This window comes from Lissotriton helveticus, chromosome 7 (assembly GCF_964261635.1).
Source record: "Lissotriton helveticus chromosome 7, aLisHel1.1, whole genome shotgun sequence".
Taxonomy (NCBI): domain Eukaryota; kingdom Metazoa; phylum Chordata; class Amphibia; order Caudata; family Salamandridae; genus Lissotriton; species Lissotriton helveticus.
In genome coordinates this window covers 1,866,618,485-1,866,634,114 of record NC_136068.1, presented here as the reverse complement: position 1 = coordinate 1,866,634,114, position 15,630 = coordinate 1,866,618,485, and the positions used below count along the sequence as shown (strand labels likewise).

General features: G+C 45.5%; 1 protein-coding gene across 1 annotated transcript in view; it reads left to right on the top strand.

Annotated features, from left to right (window-relative positions):
• LOC144770847 (putative DBH-like monooxygenase protein 2) overlaps positions 1–15,630 on the top strand; it is a 125,140-nt gene that overhangs the window by 18,327 nt on the left and 91,183 nt on the right. The window contains exon 3 of the mRNA XM_078655627.1: positions 9,194–9,355. Within this exon, the coding sequence (XP_078511753.1) occupies positions 9,194–9,355 (162 nt within the window). The remainder of the gene's footprint in view (positions 1–9,193; positions 9,356–15,630) is intronic.

Here is a 15,630-nt window from a genome sequence, read left to right as displayed (position 1 = left end):
TGTTCACTTGTGTCGTTGTGTTCTCTGTAAGCTGTAATAAACTACAAACTTCAATGACAGCGTTTCCTGTGTTCCTGACTTAAATACCACAGAAACCCACTCCAAATTATCGATTTTATTGGCCAACCCAGCAATATTCCATGAAATTATTGTCATGGATGATGGTTTGCTATTAGGTGGCCCTGTATTTGGGGCCTTAGAGCCATTAGTCTCGTGGATGACCCATGGAAGAGGCGGCAGTTTCCCCTGGTCCAAAATGTTGTTAGAATTAGTCTCAGATATGTCCACTAAGGGAGGCTCTGTTATGTGGTGAGGTGTTAATTCCCTGTGTGCTCCTGTAGATTGTGATCTTTCTGGGGATGTGCTCTTCCCTGTCATGGTGGTTGGGGGGGACTCTCTTCCTTGTAAGTTGAATTGTCAGTCAACCATTTCTAGGCTACTATATCTGTTGTAGGTTGGGAATTGGGCTGGGTAGTGCATTCTATGCGGCCCTAGAAATCCTCTCCCAATTCCCCCTCCTCCACCCCTCCTCCCAGCTTTGTACTCCCATCCTGCCTCCTCCCCGTATGGTAAGACGTGATCAGGGACTCAGTATTTCTGATAGTAAGGATCCCTTCTATCCCTGCAGCGACTCCCCCAGTCGTCCAGCATTTCCTGATGTAGCCCCCATCTTTGATCCTCCGAATTATACAAACTCGAAGGATAGAAAAACGAGAGCGGGAGGACTTGGATGTTACTGCCTTGGTCATCAGAGGGCCATGTAGAGATGTAAGAAGCTGTGTTTGGCTCTCTGAAAGTGACCAGGACGCAGTCTCCTCTAATTGTTTTCCTAGAATGTCCCACCCACGGGGCCCGCCTTACCATGATGATGTCACTAGTTATGCCATGTGGGAGCGGTCTATTAATAGACAACCAACTAATGACTTTATTTTTAAGGGAGGGGATTGGTTTTTGTGTCGCAGGTTTTAGTTCAGGGACCCCTGTCAAAATCACAGTATAAGGGGACGCCTCTGGTGGAAGATTCACAGGTTTCGATTTGCGGGGAATGGTGGATTTCTTCCCCGAGAGAGTTAATTCAGTCTGAGGTGTGATCTGGGTTGTGACTGGGTCTTTGGATGGGGGAAGAGTAGTGGGAGCTGGAAGCGAAGACTGCTGGGTCGTTAGAGGGGCAGTGTTTGTGTTAGGGTTAGGGTGAGATTTGGGGGTCTTCTTTTGGAGTGGTGTGGGTTGGGGCTCCTGAATGGCTAAAGTCGGGGCCTTTTTATTTGGAATTGTTGTGGACGCAGTTCCTTTTGCGCATTTTGGGTCTATGTCCCCCTTACCTCCTTTCAGTTCAAGTTTCATTAAGTCTGCTAGTTGGACGGTAGACTTTTCAATATTGACCAACCTAGCTTCGATCTTAATTAAACGAGCTTCAAGGGGGCTCAATAATGACTTAAGGAGTGCGCCTATATCAGCCAGTGTAATATCGTCTCTGGAATCTTCCACTACGATGTTATTTAAATCAGCCGATTCAGCTATATGCGTGGGGGCCGAAGGTGAAATTGTTATACTAGGGGTGTTCTGACTAATGTCGATGTTGGTGATGTTAGTAACATTTCCCTTTGGTAACTTGGATTTTGGGGCTTTTGTCCTACTGCCTTCTTGTTTGATCCCGCCTTTCTCTTTTTCTGGATGGCGCCTTCCCTGGTGCCCCTAGTTAGCTCAGAGTTAATCTCTTTGTTAATAACTTGGACTATGTTTGATTCAAGAATCGGGGGTGGGATTGCAGGTACGTTATGGGGTATTTGGGCTTTGGGCAGGGCCATTAGGCTCATGTCGTCAAGGTCACTCGGAGCCTCTAGTGTAAAGTCTGGGTTGGTGGTTAAATCGCTCGATAAGTAATTAGCCCCCCTATCCTTCGATGCATTATTTATAGGTTCTGATCTCCCCTCTGGAGTTCTAGCTTGTGCCAATGGTCCCACTGAAGATCTCCTGACCCAATCTATTTCCTGGGAAATTCTTCTCTCCAGGACCTCTATTTCCTCAATCAAGAGTGATCCAGCTTTGACAAAATAGTTGTCGATGGTACCTTTTGCGGCTCCAGCCGCAGCCAAGGAAGATTTACTCCTGGTTTCCCTGGTACACATCGTTTCTTTCTTTTACAGGAGTCTGCAGGCAGGGGGTGTGGGCCAGGGCCGTCCTCTGCCGTCCTCGAACGGCCTCAAACGGCCCGCTCTTTGCCCGGTCTTCGCCCGCGCCTCCATCCGCGAGCGTCCCGCGTTCGCGTCACAGGGCTGGACTAAGTAGAAAAAAGGAACTCCACCTGTGAGTTGGGGGCGGCGCTTGCAGGGAGAGCGGGCCAGATGATGGTGATTGGCCGACCGGGGACTCCTGGGATCTGTAGTCCCGGTCTTCGCTCGCAGCCTGGCAGCAGCCCTGAACTCCCCAACTAGCACTTGAAGCAGCAGTTCCCCTCAGGCTTCAGGAACGATGCGGGACCCGCGGAGCGGGTCCGGCGAGGTGTGGGGGTCCAGAGAGTGAAAAGGCTCCCACACAGATATCCAAGGGCAAAAGGGCAAAGTCCGTGGAGCAAACAGCAAACGGGTCCCACAGAGGAGAGTGAAGGGGAACGTTTTTAACTCCACCTGTGAGTTGGGGGCGGCGCTTGCAGGGAGAGCGGGCCAGATGATGGTTATTGGCCGACCGGGGACTCCTGGGATCTGTAGTCCCGGTCTTCGTTCGCAGCCCGGCAGCAGCCCTGAACTCCCCAACTAGCACTTGAAGCAGCAGTTCCCCTCAGGCTTCAGGAACGATGCGGGACCCGCGGAGTGGGTCCGGCGAGGTGTGGGGGTCCAGAGAGTGAAAAGGCTCCCACACAAATATCCAACGGCAAAAGGGCAAAGTCCGTGGAGCAAACAGCAAACGGGTCCCACAGAGGAGAGTGAAGGGAAACGTTTTTAACTCCACCTGTGAGTTGGGGGCGGCGCTTGCAGGGAGAGCGGGCCAGATGATAGTGATTGGCCGACCGGGGACTCCTGGGATCTGTAGTCCCGGTCTTCGCTCGCAGCCCGGCAGCAGCCCTGAACTCCCCAATTAGCACTTGAAGCAGCAGTTCCCCTCAGGCTTCAGGAATGATGCGGGACCCGCGGAGCGGGTCCAATGAGGTGTGGGGGTCCAGAGAGGGGGTTCAGAGAGTGAAAAGGCTCCCACACAAATATCCAAGGGCAAAAGGGCAAAGTCCGTGGAGCAAACAGCAAACGGGTCCCAAAATGCAAAAAAACAAGAAATGTGTTATATGGTCAATTCTCTCCTTGACTTTATACTGCCTCTGGGTTTGGCTCAGTCTAATTTGTTTATGATGGGGGACTTTAAACTGTGATTTGAAACATCCTCTCCCTCTAATTCCATTTCCACTTTCATTGAAGGCATGGCCTCCATGGAGCTCTTTTAGAATGCCCAGCGTCCACAAGCACAACAAGAGCCACACATTAGATTTTATTTATGATTCAGAAAAATCTACAGACAGTATGGAAACCCTACCTCACGGCTGGTCAATGCTTATCTTGTTATTTTGAATCTAAAATGTGACTGTTCTCAGGACTTATCTAGCTATTTGGCACCATTAATAAAACACCTTTGGAGCAAAATTTCTATTCTTAAGCTCATCCTTAGACAACAGCTACAATCACTATTCTTGCTAGATTAAACCTTAACTGGATGTGGTTCTGCACTTAAAAAAAATCAGTTCAAAATGAGCCAGACAGATCACACCTTGATACACCACTGAACTCTCTGTGGGCAAAGAATGGTGTAGGAATTTAGGAAGTGATGTGGTGCACTGACTATCCCTTTAAGTCTTAAGTTTTAATTTAAAACAGGAACTATTTAAATATGAAAAAACCATAGCATCTGCAAAAGCTGAATTTTGCTCCTAGTAGGTTACAGCTGCAGAGAACACCTCTAAGGAAGCTTCTAACATTGAATGCTCACTTGCTGGATCAACCATTGTACTTTCTGAGGAACTTGCTGACAAACTCCTTCACTATTTTGCAGAGAAAATAGGTAGGATCTGCGACTCGTTGCAATCTAAAAGGCAGAAAATAGAGCCTAATTTGCACTACAGGTCAAAAAGCACTGATTCCTCCATCGACCTTCTCACGCCTGATCTTATGGACCCTGGCCCTATTGTGACTCTACCTTGGGTGGGTCATGGCCCAAAATTAATTAACAACAACTGCATTGTTCTTAATTTCGACAAACACGGTCTGGTGAGGTACCTACTATGACAATTACCATCAGCTCCCACCATACAATCCCAGATCTTCACAGTTCCGCTAGGTTTCTTCTACAAACCATTACCTCAACTCAAAATCACGACTAATAATGTGGTACTCGTGGCAGCTAATAACCCAACCTTAATTCCCCAGTTATTTGAATACCACCCATTGTTTGGAAACAGATATGCTGCACTTGAAGATTTGGACACCTGTGATTGACTCTGCCCCTCCTTAATCCACTATCCCCACCCAGCATTTAAGACTCTGAGGCAGAGGGAAAACAACTCGTGACAGGAAGACCCACCAGGATGGGTAGCTCACCTACTAGCATATAGGCCTTACACGATCCACTATCCCCACCATCATCTGCCCCTAGGGGGGAGTTTTCATTCCAACCTGACGAAGGAGCTATTTCACTCATCTCATGGAATATAGCTGGCTTTAGAAAGGAAAAAGGCTGTTCAGTGTGGGAATCAGAGCTGAGTGACATCAGCATAATTTGTTTGAGGTAGACATGGGCACAGAAACCTTTTTTTCTAAATTGCTATCGCATTTTTTTTCACGCAAGCCATCCCTGCTATCAATGGTAGAGCCAAATGGAGTCTAATAGCACTCATGGTCAACACACTCGTGTTTGACAAAATAGTATTTGTTAACAGCTCTAATTATTTTCACATCATAGTAGCGAGGGAACGGAAAAATCCTGATTTAGTATTAATACATTTGTACAACAACAACTTCATAAATCCAGCAGAGGTTGTAGAAGAACTGGGACACACAATGGAGGGCTTGCTTTCTAGTTATACCAGATGGCCATTTATTATATGGAAAACAACAGGAGAGAGAAAGGGATTTGCACTATGTGGAGGGGAATACTCCTGGTCCCCTTGGCCGTAAAATGAACAAACAATAGGAGGAGTACCACCACAAGACCTGTCAGGTCTTGTGGTGTAGCCTCAGGTATTGGCCATACGGCAAATTCTCTCTCAGAGGTCTCGGATGGAAGATCTCGAACCTGAGTAAGTTGTTCCTAGCACTTGGTTTGTGGTAAGTCTTGGTCTCTAACCAGCCGTTCTCCTTGGTAATAGTGATATCCAGAAATATCATCATGTCTGAGTCAATGGTGTTTGTGAACCTCAGGTTTTGGTCGCAGGTGTTGATCCACCTGGTAAAGTCTTTTAGTGTTTCCATAGTTGGTGGAAAAAGGGTTTAGCTCATTCAATATGAATCTTGCAGACCACGTGACCCCGTGGCCACACCCACCAGGAAGCGATCTGCATTTCAGCAGCAGAGTCGATCCGGTGCAGTTACCATGGGGGGCAGCGGTCAAGAACTAGGCGGAATGGCAGGTGTCTAACCAGGGCACACTGAGTACTCAACACTTCAGTACTTAGAACCTCTTTTTGTGATATCCATACTCACCACTATCTCCACAACTCAGATTGTGTCAAAGGAGTTAGCGTCACGACCCCGACTCCCATGAGGCACACAACGCTGTGAATTTGAGTAAGCACCGTCCTTTTTAAACCCCTTTGATCTTTTGGTACCTCATATAATGACGCACTGCTAACTGGCATGCATGCAATATTGATTACGCCCGTGCGGATGATACGAGAGCGTAATCACCCACTTTTAAAGATGTATGAAAGTTGTGTGATAAAGTACACTCACTGGTTTTCAATTGATATCATGTGAGTTGATGACTGAAACCGCATTATATCGTGCACTATAGCCGACAAACCTTAGAGTGCTTGTTTTACTATACCTCTGAAATTTAATCAGTCACGTTAATATTGATGCGCAAACTAAAAATTGATTACAGTCTCTCTACTAAGGAGACAGACACTACTAAATGTGTATTTGTCACGCTTACGTAGTACACCATACTGGGAGAGAATGGAGTACTCGACCATCTAGACACTACGTTGCAGGCACGTAAATTGTATGCTTGTGATTGTATTTTTATCTCTGCAGGTTTTTTCCTTTCCCACAGTGGACGAAAGGACACCAACTGAAAGTACACGGTTAGGTTACTGTGACCGAGGGTTGGGTACACCTTAGCGTGTGAAACATGTAGACCTTTTTTTGCACTATTTCTTCACCCCAGACAGATACTGGTGGTTAATTTAACCTATGCAAGTATCTAAACAACTTTTTAACATTGCCCTGTAGCTCCAATATAATTTTTTTTACAACGAGCTACATCAGGACAATTTCTAACTCACTTTTTCACTTACATTCACACAACAAAACAACCTGCTCTACTGTAATCAGGTGTCGCAACACACCCAGACAGCATTCAGATGAAGCATGTCACCAACTAGGTTGGTGAGTGAGGGGTCTTCTTAAGAAAGGTTAATTCCCTTTCTTGTACTTCCTCTCCCCATGTTTTGAGACCCTGACAGGTCTTGTGGTGGTACTCCTCCTATTGTTTGTTCATTTATTATATGGGTCAGGGATTTTAACTCTCACACTTGTAATCACACTAACACTAACATATGTGGGGTTATTGATGGAAAGGGTCACCCCCTGACTCATTTCAACCATCTTAACTATGGCAACTCCCTAAATAGCTTACTGATGGCATGGCACTTGGAAATTGTTAATCCAAAATGCCCTATCACAGGACAAATGGCGGCAATGATTCATCGGGCAGGGGGGTCCTCAAGTATTGATTCATTTTGTTCCCTATATCCTGATGCAGAAACGTTAAGAACTTTGAGGTCACACCATCTGAATTCAGTGATCACTCCTTTCTGCATTTTACATTTAGCTGGCACTCACCCAAAAGACTAGGCACCAATTGCTTACCCAAACCAACACTAGGCAGGAAAAAAGGCTACACTTTAAAATGGGAGAACATTGGACCCAAAAAATTGTTACTGAAAATAGTGTCCTCCTCATATAAGGAGATCTTTCTATGTTTGAACTTACCTTCCAAGGTTAACCAAACCATGGAAGCATTTAGCAGAAATCTAACTTCCATAAAGGAGCACCTTACTTGTCAAATATCCCCAAAAACACCCTCACAACAAAGGTGGTTTGGAAAAAATTGATCCCGATCATTAGCGGAACTTCATAAAGCTCTCAAATCGCAACCTAGAGGTCAAAATCTTATCAGAAGCCTCAGTTCTGCTTATAAATCTGCAAGGCAATAAAGAAAAAGGGTGATAGCTAACACAGCCTGGGAAAACCTGAGATCAGCTTCTATTTCCAAAGACAGCAAATCTTTCTGGAAAGTAGTTAATAGTGCCTCTTTTCCAGGAAGAGAGTGGGCCATCACTGGACCTCCACATAGATGCGGCCACAAGGATAAGCAATTTCCCAAAAATATTCCATGATCAAACACCCAAAATGCTAGAGCTACCTGAGCCATATTCAAGGACTCCACCAGCACTGGAGTTCTCCATAGATGAAGTAGAACTAGCTTTAAATCAATGACCAGTGCTGAGGGCACCTGGGCCAGATGGTGTCCCACTGGATGTCTTTACAACTAATACACCTCTCTGAGTACCGGTCTTCACAACAGCATTGAATGCCAAAGCTAAAGCCGGCCTTCTGCCGTATTGTAGACAGTCCGTCATAGTCTCAATCCATAAGGAGGGGAGCGGCGCAGATCCGGCTAACTACCGCCCAATCTCTCTACTGGACAGCACAGCAAAGTCAATGGCCAGACTGCTAGTAAATTGGCTGGGGGAGTGGGCATTTGAGAACAGAATACTTGCTGAAGCCCAATTCGGCTTCAGGGAGGAGAGGGGCACAATAGACCAGTGCTTCAACCATGCCAAATTGCCACAATATTCACAGTTACAAAACAGGGGCAGCTAATTTTGGCATTTATGGATCTGTCAGCGGCCTTTGACCGCATGAGCCACAATAAATTGTGGTCGATCACAGAGTCATTGGCCGTGGACGCATTCATAATCTCATTTATCAGAGAACTATATGAAAACGCAGAGGCAGTAGTCCGATACTGAAAACAGGGGGAGTGCACAAAATCTTTAAGATCGATAAATTGTGTCTTAACTAAATGCTGCAAAATATTGCCCCACTGAAGTTAATGTTTAAAAACCTATATCCAAGGGGATAATCATGTCAAAGAATATTTAGGATAGTTTATATCCAATAAAGGTGCAACACAATCAATTTACATTTACATTGACATCAAACCGCCTGAAACCAAGCAGTAACTCACACCAATAATATCAAAGGATGTCCGGTCTTTTACGGCATCCAAAAACAATGGGGCCTATTCACAAGCCTGTTGAGCTGTCCGTGCGTCACTTTTAATATGGGAAAAAGTGACGTACCAACGGGGCACTGGTCTCGTAAATAAGCCCCAATATCCTGTTGCAAGCAAGACCATTAAATGTCCCCGATGAGTAGCGGGGGCCAATCCGTCATCACTCCAGGATATGAAGCGGTGCTGTCATGTGGCTGATGCCACTAATTGCAGTGCCCCAAGATTCTGAGAGGTATAGGCTAGATTACCTTTGATCCAGATGCCCCATAATACCCAATAAAATACCTAAGGTTGGTTTCCACAACATTTTCTTAATTTTTCTGCAGTGTAATTGTGGCCTGGGGCGGAGCTTGGCATTCACTGGGCACCTGTTTTTGAATGCTGCTCTACTGCCAATTCCAACCTGCTATGTAGCGCCAAGACGATAGCAAAGGTGCTTTACAAATACACGTTATGTTATGCCAGCGCCCCTTAATCAGGAAACTGACTTTGAATAATATTGAGAAAGAATGAAGACATTTAAAGTTCAAGACATATCAGATCGGACACTTGGGGATTCTGCAGTATCTAGAAACTGCAATTCCTGAAACCATGGCTGTTCTTAAATTCAGTATCAATATGAAATAACATAGGCAGAATGCAAATGAAAAGTTTAAGTAACATAATGGCGTCTATCTTCCCCCCTCTACAGGCAAACACCCAGCGCATCATCGCTGCCTTCGGGAAAACCGACAACCTTCAGTACCATGGATCGAATCAACATTTCCAGGCGTCTGTCCAGCTGCTGTCAGAAACACCCGTCCCACAGCCTGATCCGGTTCCGACCTTTACCCACGTCCTAAAAATGACCAACGTGAGCATTTAAAAAATAGAATGTTTATTTAATTATGTATGTGTATCTGTGGTATAGTATATCTTAAAGAGGCCGTGTTTGTTGGGCTTTGATCCTTAGACATTGTGTGTTTGATAGGATGGGATCTTAGGTATCAATTATAGGCGATTGCCTTTAAAACTGTCCATAGGACATGTGTAGGGATGTTTGGGTCACCAAAGAAATAGATCAGTTTGCAACTGAAGTATTCCACATGCACTAACAAGGAACCATTTTAAAGTTAACAGGTCTTCCCTTCAAAGATCGGTGCTGGCTTGTGGCCATTGCCAGTGGTTTGAATGTCGTATAACTTTCATCTCGATACACGTGCTTCCATTGTTTGGATGGATACGTGCTCCCAAACTAGCCATCTTTTATCCCATTCCAAGATGGCCACTATGTGTGCACATGTGCTCATCCATGGCAGCATTTGCGTCATTGCAGAAGAATCATGACGCACTAAAGGACAATCTTAGGTTCTATTTCCACTGTCTCTAGGCAGACCTATTGTTTACACAATATACCACATGTTTGTAGTGAACCTATGTTCAGACACATGCTCATGATTGGATGGTATTATTGTCTGTACCAGATTTGTGGTCTTGATTTGAGGGCTGTATTCCCTATACTCATGTCTGTCTCAATCAGGAGCACTTTGGTTCAGAGTCTTTTGAAAGGATGATTTGAGTCCTTCTACTGCTGACTTCAGTGGTTAATTTGTGAAAGTGCCAGTGCTCACGTCAGGTGGCAGCTGCCACATGCGCATTTCTCCTCTTAGCGCTACCTAAAACATAACCAACTACTATCTCTGAAAGTTGGGAGAGGATGTGGTGTAATGGCCAGAGCTGCTGACTTCGGAGTTGGGGAACCAAGTTGGAGTCTCGGTGTCTGGCTCCACATCCTGTGATTTTGGGCAAATCACTTAATCGCCCCATGCTTACCATAAATTATTGTGTCCTTAACTGGTGCTCATGAAAAGCATCAGTGCTGATGATTACGTGCCGGTGCTGAGCAACAGAAACAACTGGCTCAACGTAAGCACTGGCTGCATTAAAGAGTATCAAGGTCTGTCTTGAGTGTGTGCAGGACTGTGCTCCAGATGTGCTATTTACTGCTTGCAAAATACTCCTCCAATTTTTGTGATCAGATTTTTTTCAACCAATAAATAATTTTCCAAAGCGACCTAGTACAAATAGGTTGGTTTGGAAAATTGAGATTTGGAGTCGTTTTAGCCAACTCGATAGGCAGAAACATTTCCTCTTTAGTTATGGGTAAGTAAGAGGGCCTCATTACAAGGGACCCAGAGTCCTGCACAATAATTATCGCACATGATAAAATCTTCCAGATGTTCTGACTTTATTCTTTGAAGAATTAGCCTCAAAATGGGACATAACATGCCGATAGATGTTACCCTGACCGTGAGAGAGTCAAGCGCTACAAGTGGTGTTTAGTTCCCATTGTAGGGCCAATGTGGACCCATTACTTGTGCAGCCCACACATCTAGTGACCTGTTTTCTCACACTTATAATATATCTCCCAAACAGTTCTTAATGAAATTTATCTCATGATATCGGCTTTAGGTTTAGATATATGCAGGTAGGAAGTAACAGTATCACTGCTTGTTTCTATGTTTTTACTGGCAGATACATAAACATAAAGGCTATGTGCTACATCTACATGCAATGCATGTAAAATGCTATTGAGTCAAAAGCAAGGAGCTGGCTGAATATGTCAGTGACACAACTGTATGTAGTAAGGGACACAACTGTATGTAGTAAGGGTTGCATGTAAACTCATCCATTCATTTATTCCGCTACTTTGTCATGTATTTATTATTATTATTATTTAGACATTTATTAAGCGCACAGCTACCCCCAACGGGGGTGTCCCGGCGCTGAGGAATGCAGCTCAGGGGAGAGAAATTTTTATTGACCCGCAAAGAGAAAGGTTTTCAGTTTGCCCCTGAATTGAGACTCGACGTCAATGAGCCGAAGGCTGATGGGGAGTGAGTTCCAGAGTTTTGACACTACCACCGCAAATGCTCTGCCACCCTTTCTTACTAGACGGAATCTAGGGGTAAGTAGAAGATGCAGATGGTTAGACCTGAGGTTAAGGGAGGAGTGGACTGGTTTTAATCTTTGCTTCAAATATTTTGGGCCTTTTCCGTTGAGAGCCCTAAAAGCAAGGACCAGGGCCTTAAACTTGACACGGGCCGTGATCGGGAGCCAATGTAATTTCTTCAAGTGGGGGGAGATAGAATGTCGATAAGGGACTTTGCAGATCAACCTAGCAGCGGCGTTCTGCACAATCTGCAGCCTATGGAGGATGTACGCTGGTAGTCCCACAAACAGGCCATTCGCATAATCCAAATGCGAAGTGATCAGGGCATGTATCACAGTCTTCAGCGCTTCCGTCGGGAGGAAGGGGGAAATTTTCTTTATCATGTGAAGTTTCCCGAAGCATGCTGAAGTGACTTTCTGGATGTGAGTTTTAAAAGATAGATCATTGTCAAATTGGACTCCAAGATTGCGAGCCACTTTTACCGGAATAGGAGGGGGGTTAAGTTCCTGTGGCCACCAGATGGAAGGCGACCACGGGACAGTTTGATTGAAAAACAGCACCTCCGTCTTGTCGGTATTAAGTTTTAGCGTGTTGGCGGTCATCCAGGCCACAATATTGGAGAGACAGATTTTAAAAATTTCAGAGCCAACAAGTGAGTTATCTCGGAGGGAGACAATAAGCTGCGTATCGTCAGCGTAGGATATTACTCTAACCCCCAGAGATTCAATCAGCTTTGCCAAAGGTGCCACGTAAATATTAAAAAAGAGAGGGCTGAGGGCAGATCCTTGGGGCACGCCACAGCCTAGCGGTTTCCTGTCCTTCGACCAGAAAGGATGGCACCAGACTTGTTGAGTGCGATCAGTAAGAAAGGAAGAAATCCAGGCAAGTGGAGGGCCACCAATTCCTAGCTCTTGTAGTCTACTCAGGAGAATGGCATGGGAGACCGTGTCAAAGGCTGCGGATAGGTCGAGGAGCACAAGCATGGCTACCTCTCCCCTGTCCACAGTCTCGCGCACGGTCTCCGCCACCTCCAAAAGGGCCGTCTCCGTGCTGTAACCGGTCCTAAAGCCGGATTGTGAATCGTGTAACAGACCATTGCTTTCGACAAAGTCCGAAAGTTGTTCTTGCACAATTTTTTCCAACACTTTGGCCGGTTTAGGTAGGAGAGATATCGGCCGATAGTTACTGAGCACAGCAGGGTCAGCATCAGATTTTTTAAGCAAAGGAACAAGAGTTGCCTGCTTCCAGGTCTCCGGGAATTGGCCCGAAGCCAGAGAAGAGTTCCATATAGACAGGAGAGGCTGAATAATCGCAGGGGCGACTGTGGAGAAGACTTGAGCGGGCATAAGGTCTAAGGGTGAACCAGATTTACAAAGTTGAAGTTTCTTCATTGCCGTATCCAAGGTGATAGGTTTAAACGCCCTAAGCCCACTGACCTTGGGCGTAAGATCACTGGGCGGTAGGCATGCTATGTCTGAATTATTTACTGCCTTAAATGAGGCATAGATGAGGGCAATTTTCTCATGAAAATAATCAGACAGATTATCGCAGAGTTCTTGGCAAGGTTCTGTTTTACGCAGAAGGGCTGCGGGATTGGTGAAGTCTTTCACCACTTGAAAGAGTACCTTAGCCGAGTTGTCTGCCGATTTGATTTTATTGGAAAAATACTCCCTCATAATAGTTTGTTTAAGTTTGTGAAACTTTTTCAGTGCCACCCTATACAATAGTTTGGCGGCTGGGTCATAGGAACGCCGCCAAAGGCGTTCCAGTCTTTTACATTTACTTTTTTCTTCCCTCAGCAGCTGGGAGAACCAAGGGGCAGAAGGTTTGGTTCTGGCTGAGGAAAGAACAGTGAGAGGGGCGATGTTTTCAAGGGCCACCGTCAAACATTGATTCAAATTGGCGACATCCTCATCAATGTTAGTGGAGGGTTGCCAGTTCAGTTTGGCTAAGGCAGGTTCAAACTCCTCCAGCGTTACTTTGAACCACTTTCTTCCCGTCCTCTCCATCCTACAGACCGGGGTTACCATAGGAGGGAAACTAAGATTAAAAGGAATAATAAAGTGGTCCGACCAGGTCACGGGGAGAGGAGTCAATGTGGAGAGAGAGGGAAGATTAGAGAAAATAAGGTCCAGCGTGTGACCGGCCGTGTGTGTAGGGCCAATGACTTTCTGACAGAGATTAATGCCCTCCATTGTATCCAACAGGGAGCACGCCTTTGCGCAATTACTATCATCGGCGTGTACATTAAAATCCCCCAGGACAATGAAGTGAGGGTGTTTCAGGGAAAGGTCAGCTGAGATCGTTAGGAGATCTGTCATATGGATGGGAGGGGTGCTGGGAGGGTTGTAAATGAGTACCCCTGCACAGATCAGACGAGCTGCCTCCGAGATGCTAAAATACATTGCTTCTATGGATCCCAAATTGTCTAATTTTCTAGAAGCTATTTTCCAGTGGGATCTGAGAATAATAGCTATTCCCCCCCCCTGCTTTAGGGCCAGGTCTATTCAGTCCCACGAATTGATAATCAGAAGGGACTGCAAGGGCAATATCCGGATGTGAAACGTCTTTGGTCCACGTTTCAGTGAGAAACATCAGGTCCCAGGCGTTAGTTGTAAGAGAAAGCCAAATGTCGCTAGCATGCTTAGGTAAGGAGCGGCAATTGATTAAACAGGCCTTTACAGCCAGAGGCAGTGGAGTGGGAGAGCTACTCTTGCTGGCGTCCCCACCGTTATACCTAGGAGTTACGGCAAGGGAAAATTGACAGGTAGGGCATGTGTACCGTTGTTTAGCCAGCACTGGGTTATACCTTATGTGATTGTCGCTTGAAAGGGGTCTGAGTTCCAAGAGGCTTTCTCTGGACCAGCTGCGGCGTTCTGCCAGGTCGGTTTGGGCATAGTGACCGGCGCTGGGCGCGGGACAGGCGCGGACGGGCGCAGACGGGCTTGCCTTAGGCGCGCCTTCGGCGTGCCATCGGCGCGCCCGCTGCGCTCGCCCGCTGCGCGTTCGTTGACACATGGGATATAAAGGGAGCGGAGTTCAAGATCAGCTCCGCCCCATGTGCTGCCGGCAACGCCCTGGGCGTTCTGGTGCCGGTCTCCACGCCCTCCACTCAAATAGAGTGTATCTATGTACTCATACATCTTCCCATTGACTTGTATTTGGCCCATCACATGCACAAATTCAATCACTGAAAAGGCTCTTTAAGCACACAAGAACTTTTGGAAGTTTTAGTTTTTAATTAGAATTGGTTCCTTGCTTTCAAGTGAATGGTGAAGAACCTGCTTTGCTGGTAGATGGATCAATTTATTCCACCTGATTGTGGTCTTTAACATGGCCAGTTTTGAAGACTCCTTGAGCAGGTGTTTGGAAGTTCCTTAAGCAATATTACTGCTCATAGGGCCATATGTATCAACAAACCCTTTTGCGATTCCTAAATAGCGATTTTTAAGGAATCGCTATTTAGGAATCGCAAAATGGTATGTATGAAGAAAATCGCTATTTTTTTGTGATTCCTTAATCTTCCTTATTTGCGAATTCGCATTTTGCGAACTCGCAATTAAGGAATAATTTCCAATGCATTCCTATGGGCCAGGAGGCCCATTGGAATGATTGCGAAATAATTCTCAAATTGCGAATTCGCAATTTGCTAATCGCAATTGGAGAATTATTTCAAGGGTGCAGGGGTGTCTCAAAGACACCCTGCTGTACCCCTGAAATGTACACGTTTGTGCATATTGCGCACATACATGCCCTATGGGCATGTGTGTGCATCACATGCCACCTTCAAAAATGCCAAATTGTGCATTTTTTGAAGAATTCGCAAGTTACCATCAACTACAAGTTGGTGATAATTAGCAAATTCTTAACCAGAATTCGAACCCAAAAATGCTACATACATAGCATTTAAGGAATCGCAAAATTGCGATTCCTTAAATGCTACGGCAAAATAAGGAATCGCAAATATTTGTCATTCCTTATTTTGGGAATATTTCATACATCCCAAAACATGCAAAAAGGCTGTTTGCGATTAGCAAAGGCAGAAATTCTGCGAATTATGGCCTTTGCGATTCGCAAAAGGTTTGATACATATGGCCCATAATTAGGTATTTTAACATTCTGAAGGTGTAAGCATTCCTCCAGGCACATATTTGAACCCTGCCTCTGTACTGGTGAATGGGTTGATTTTCACTAAT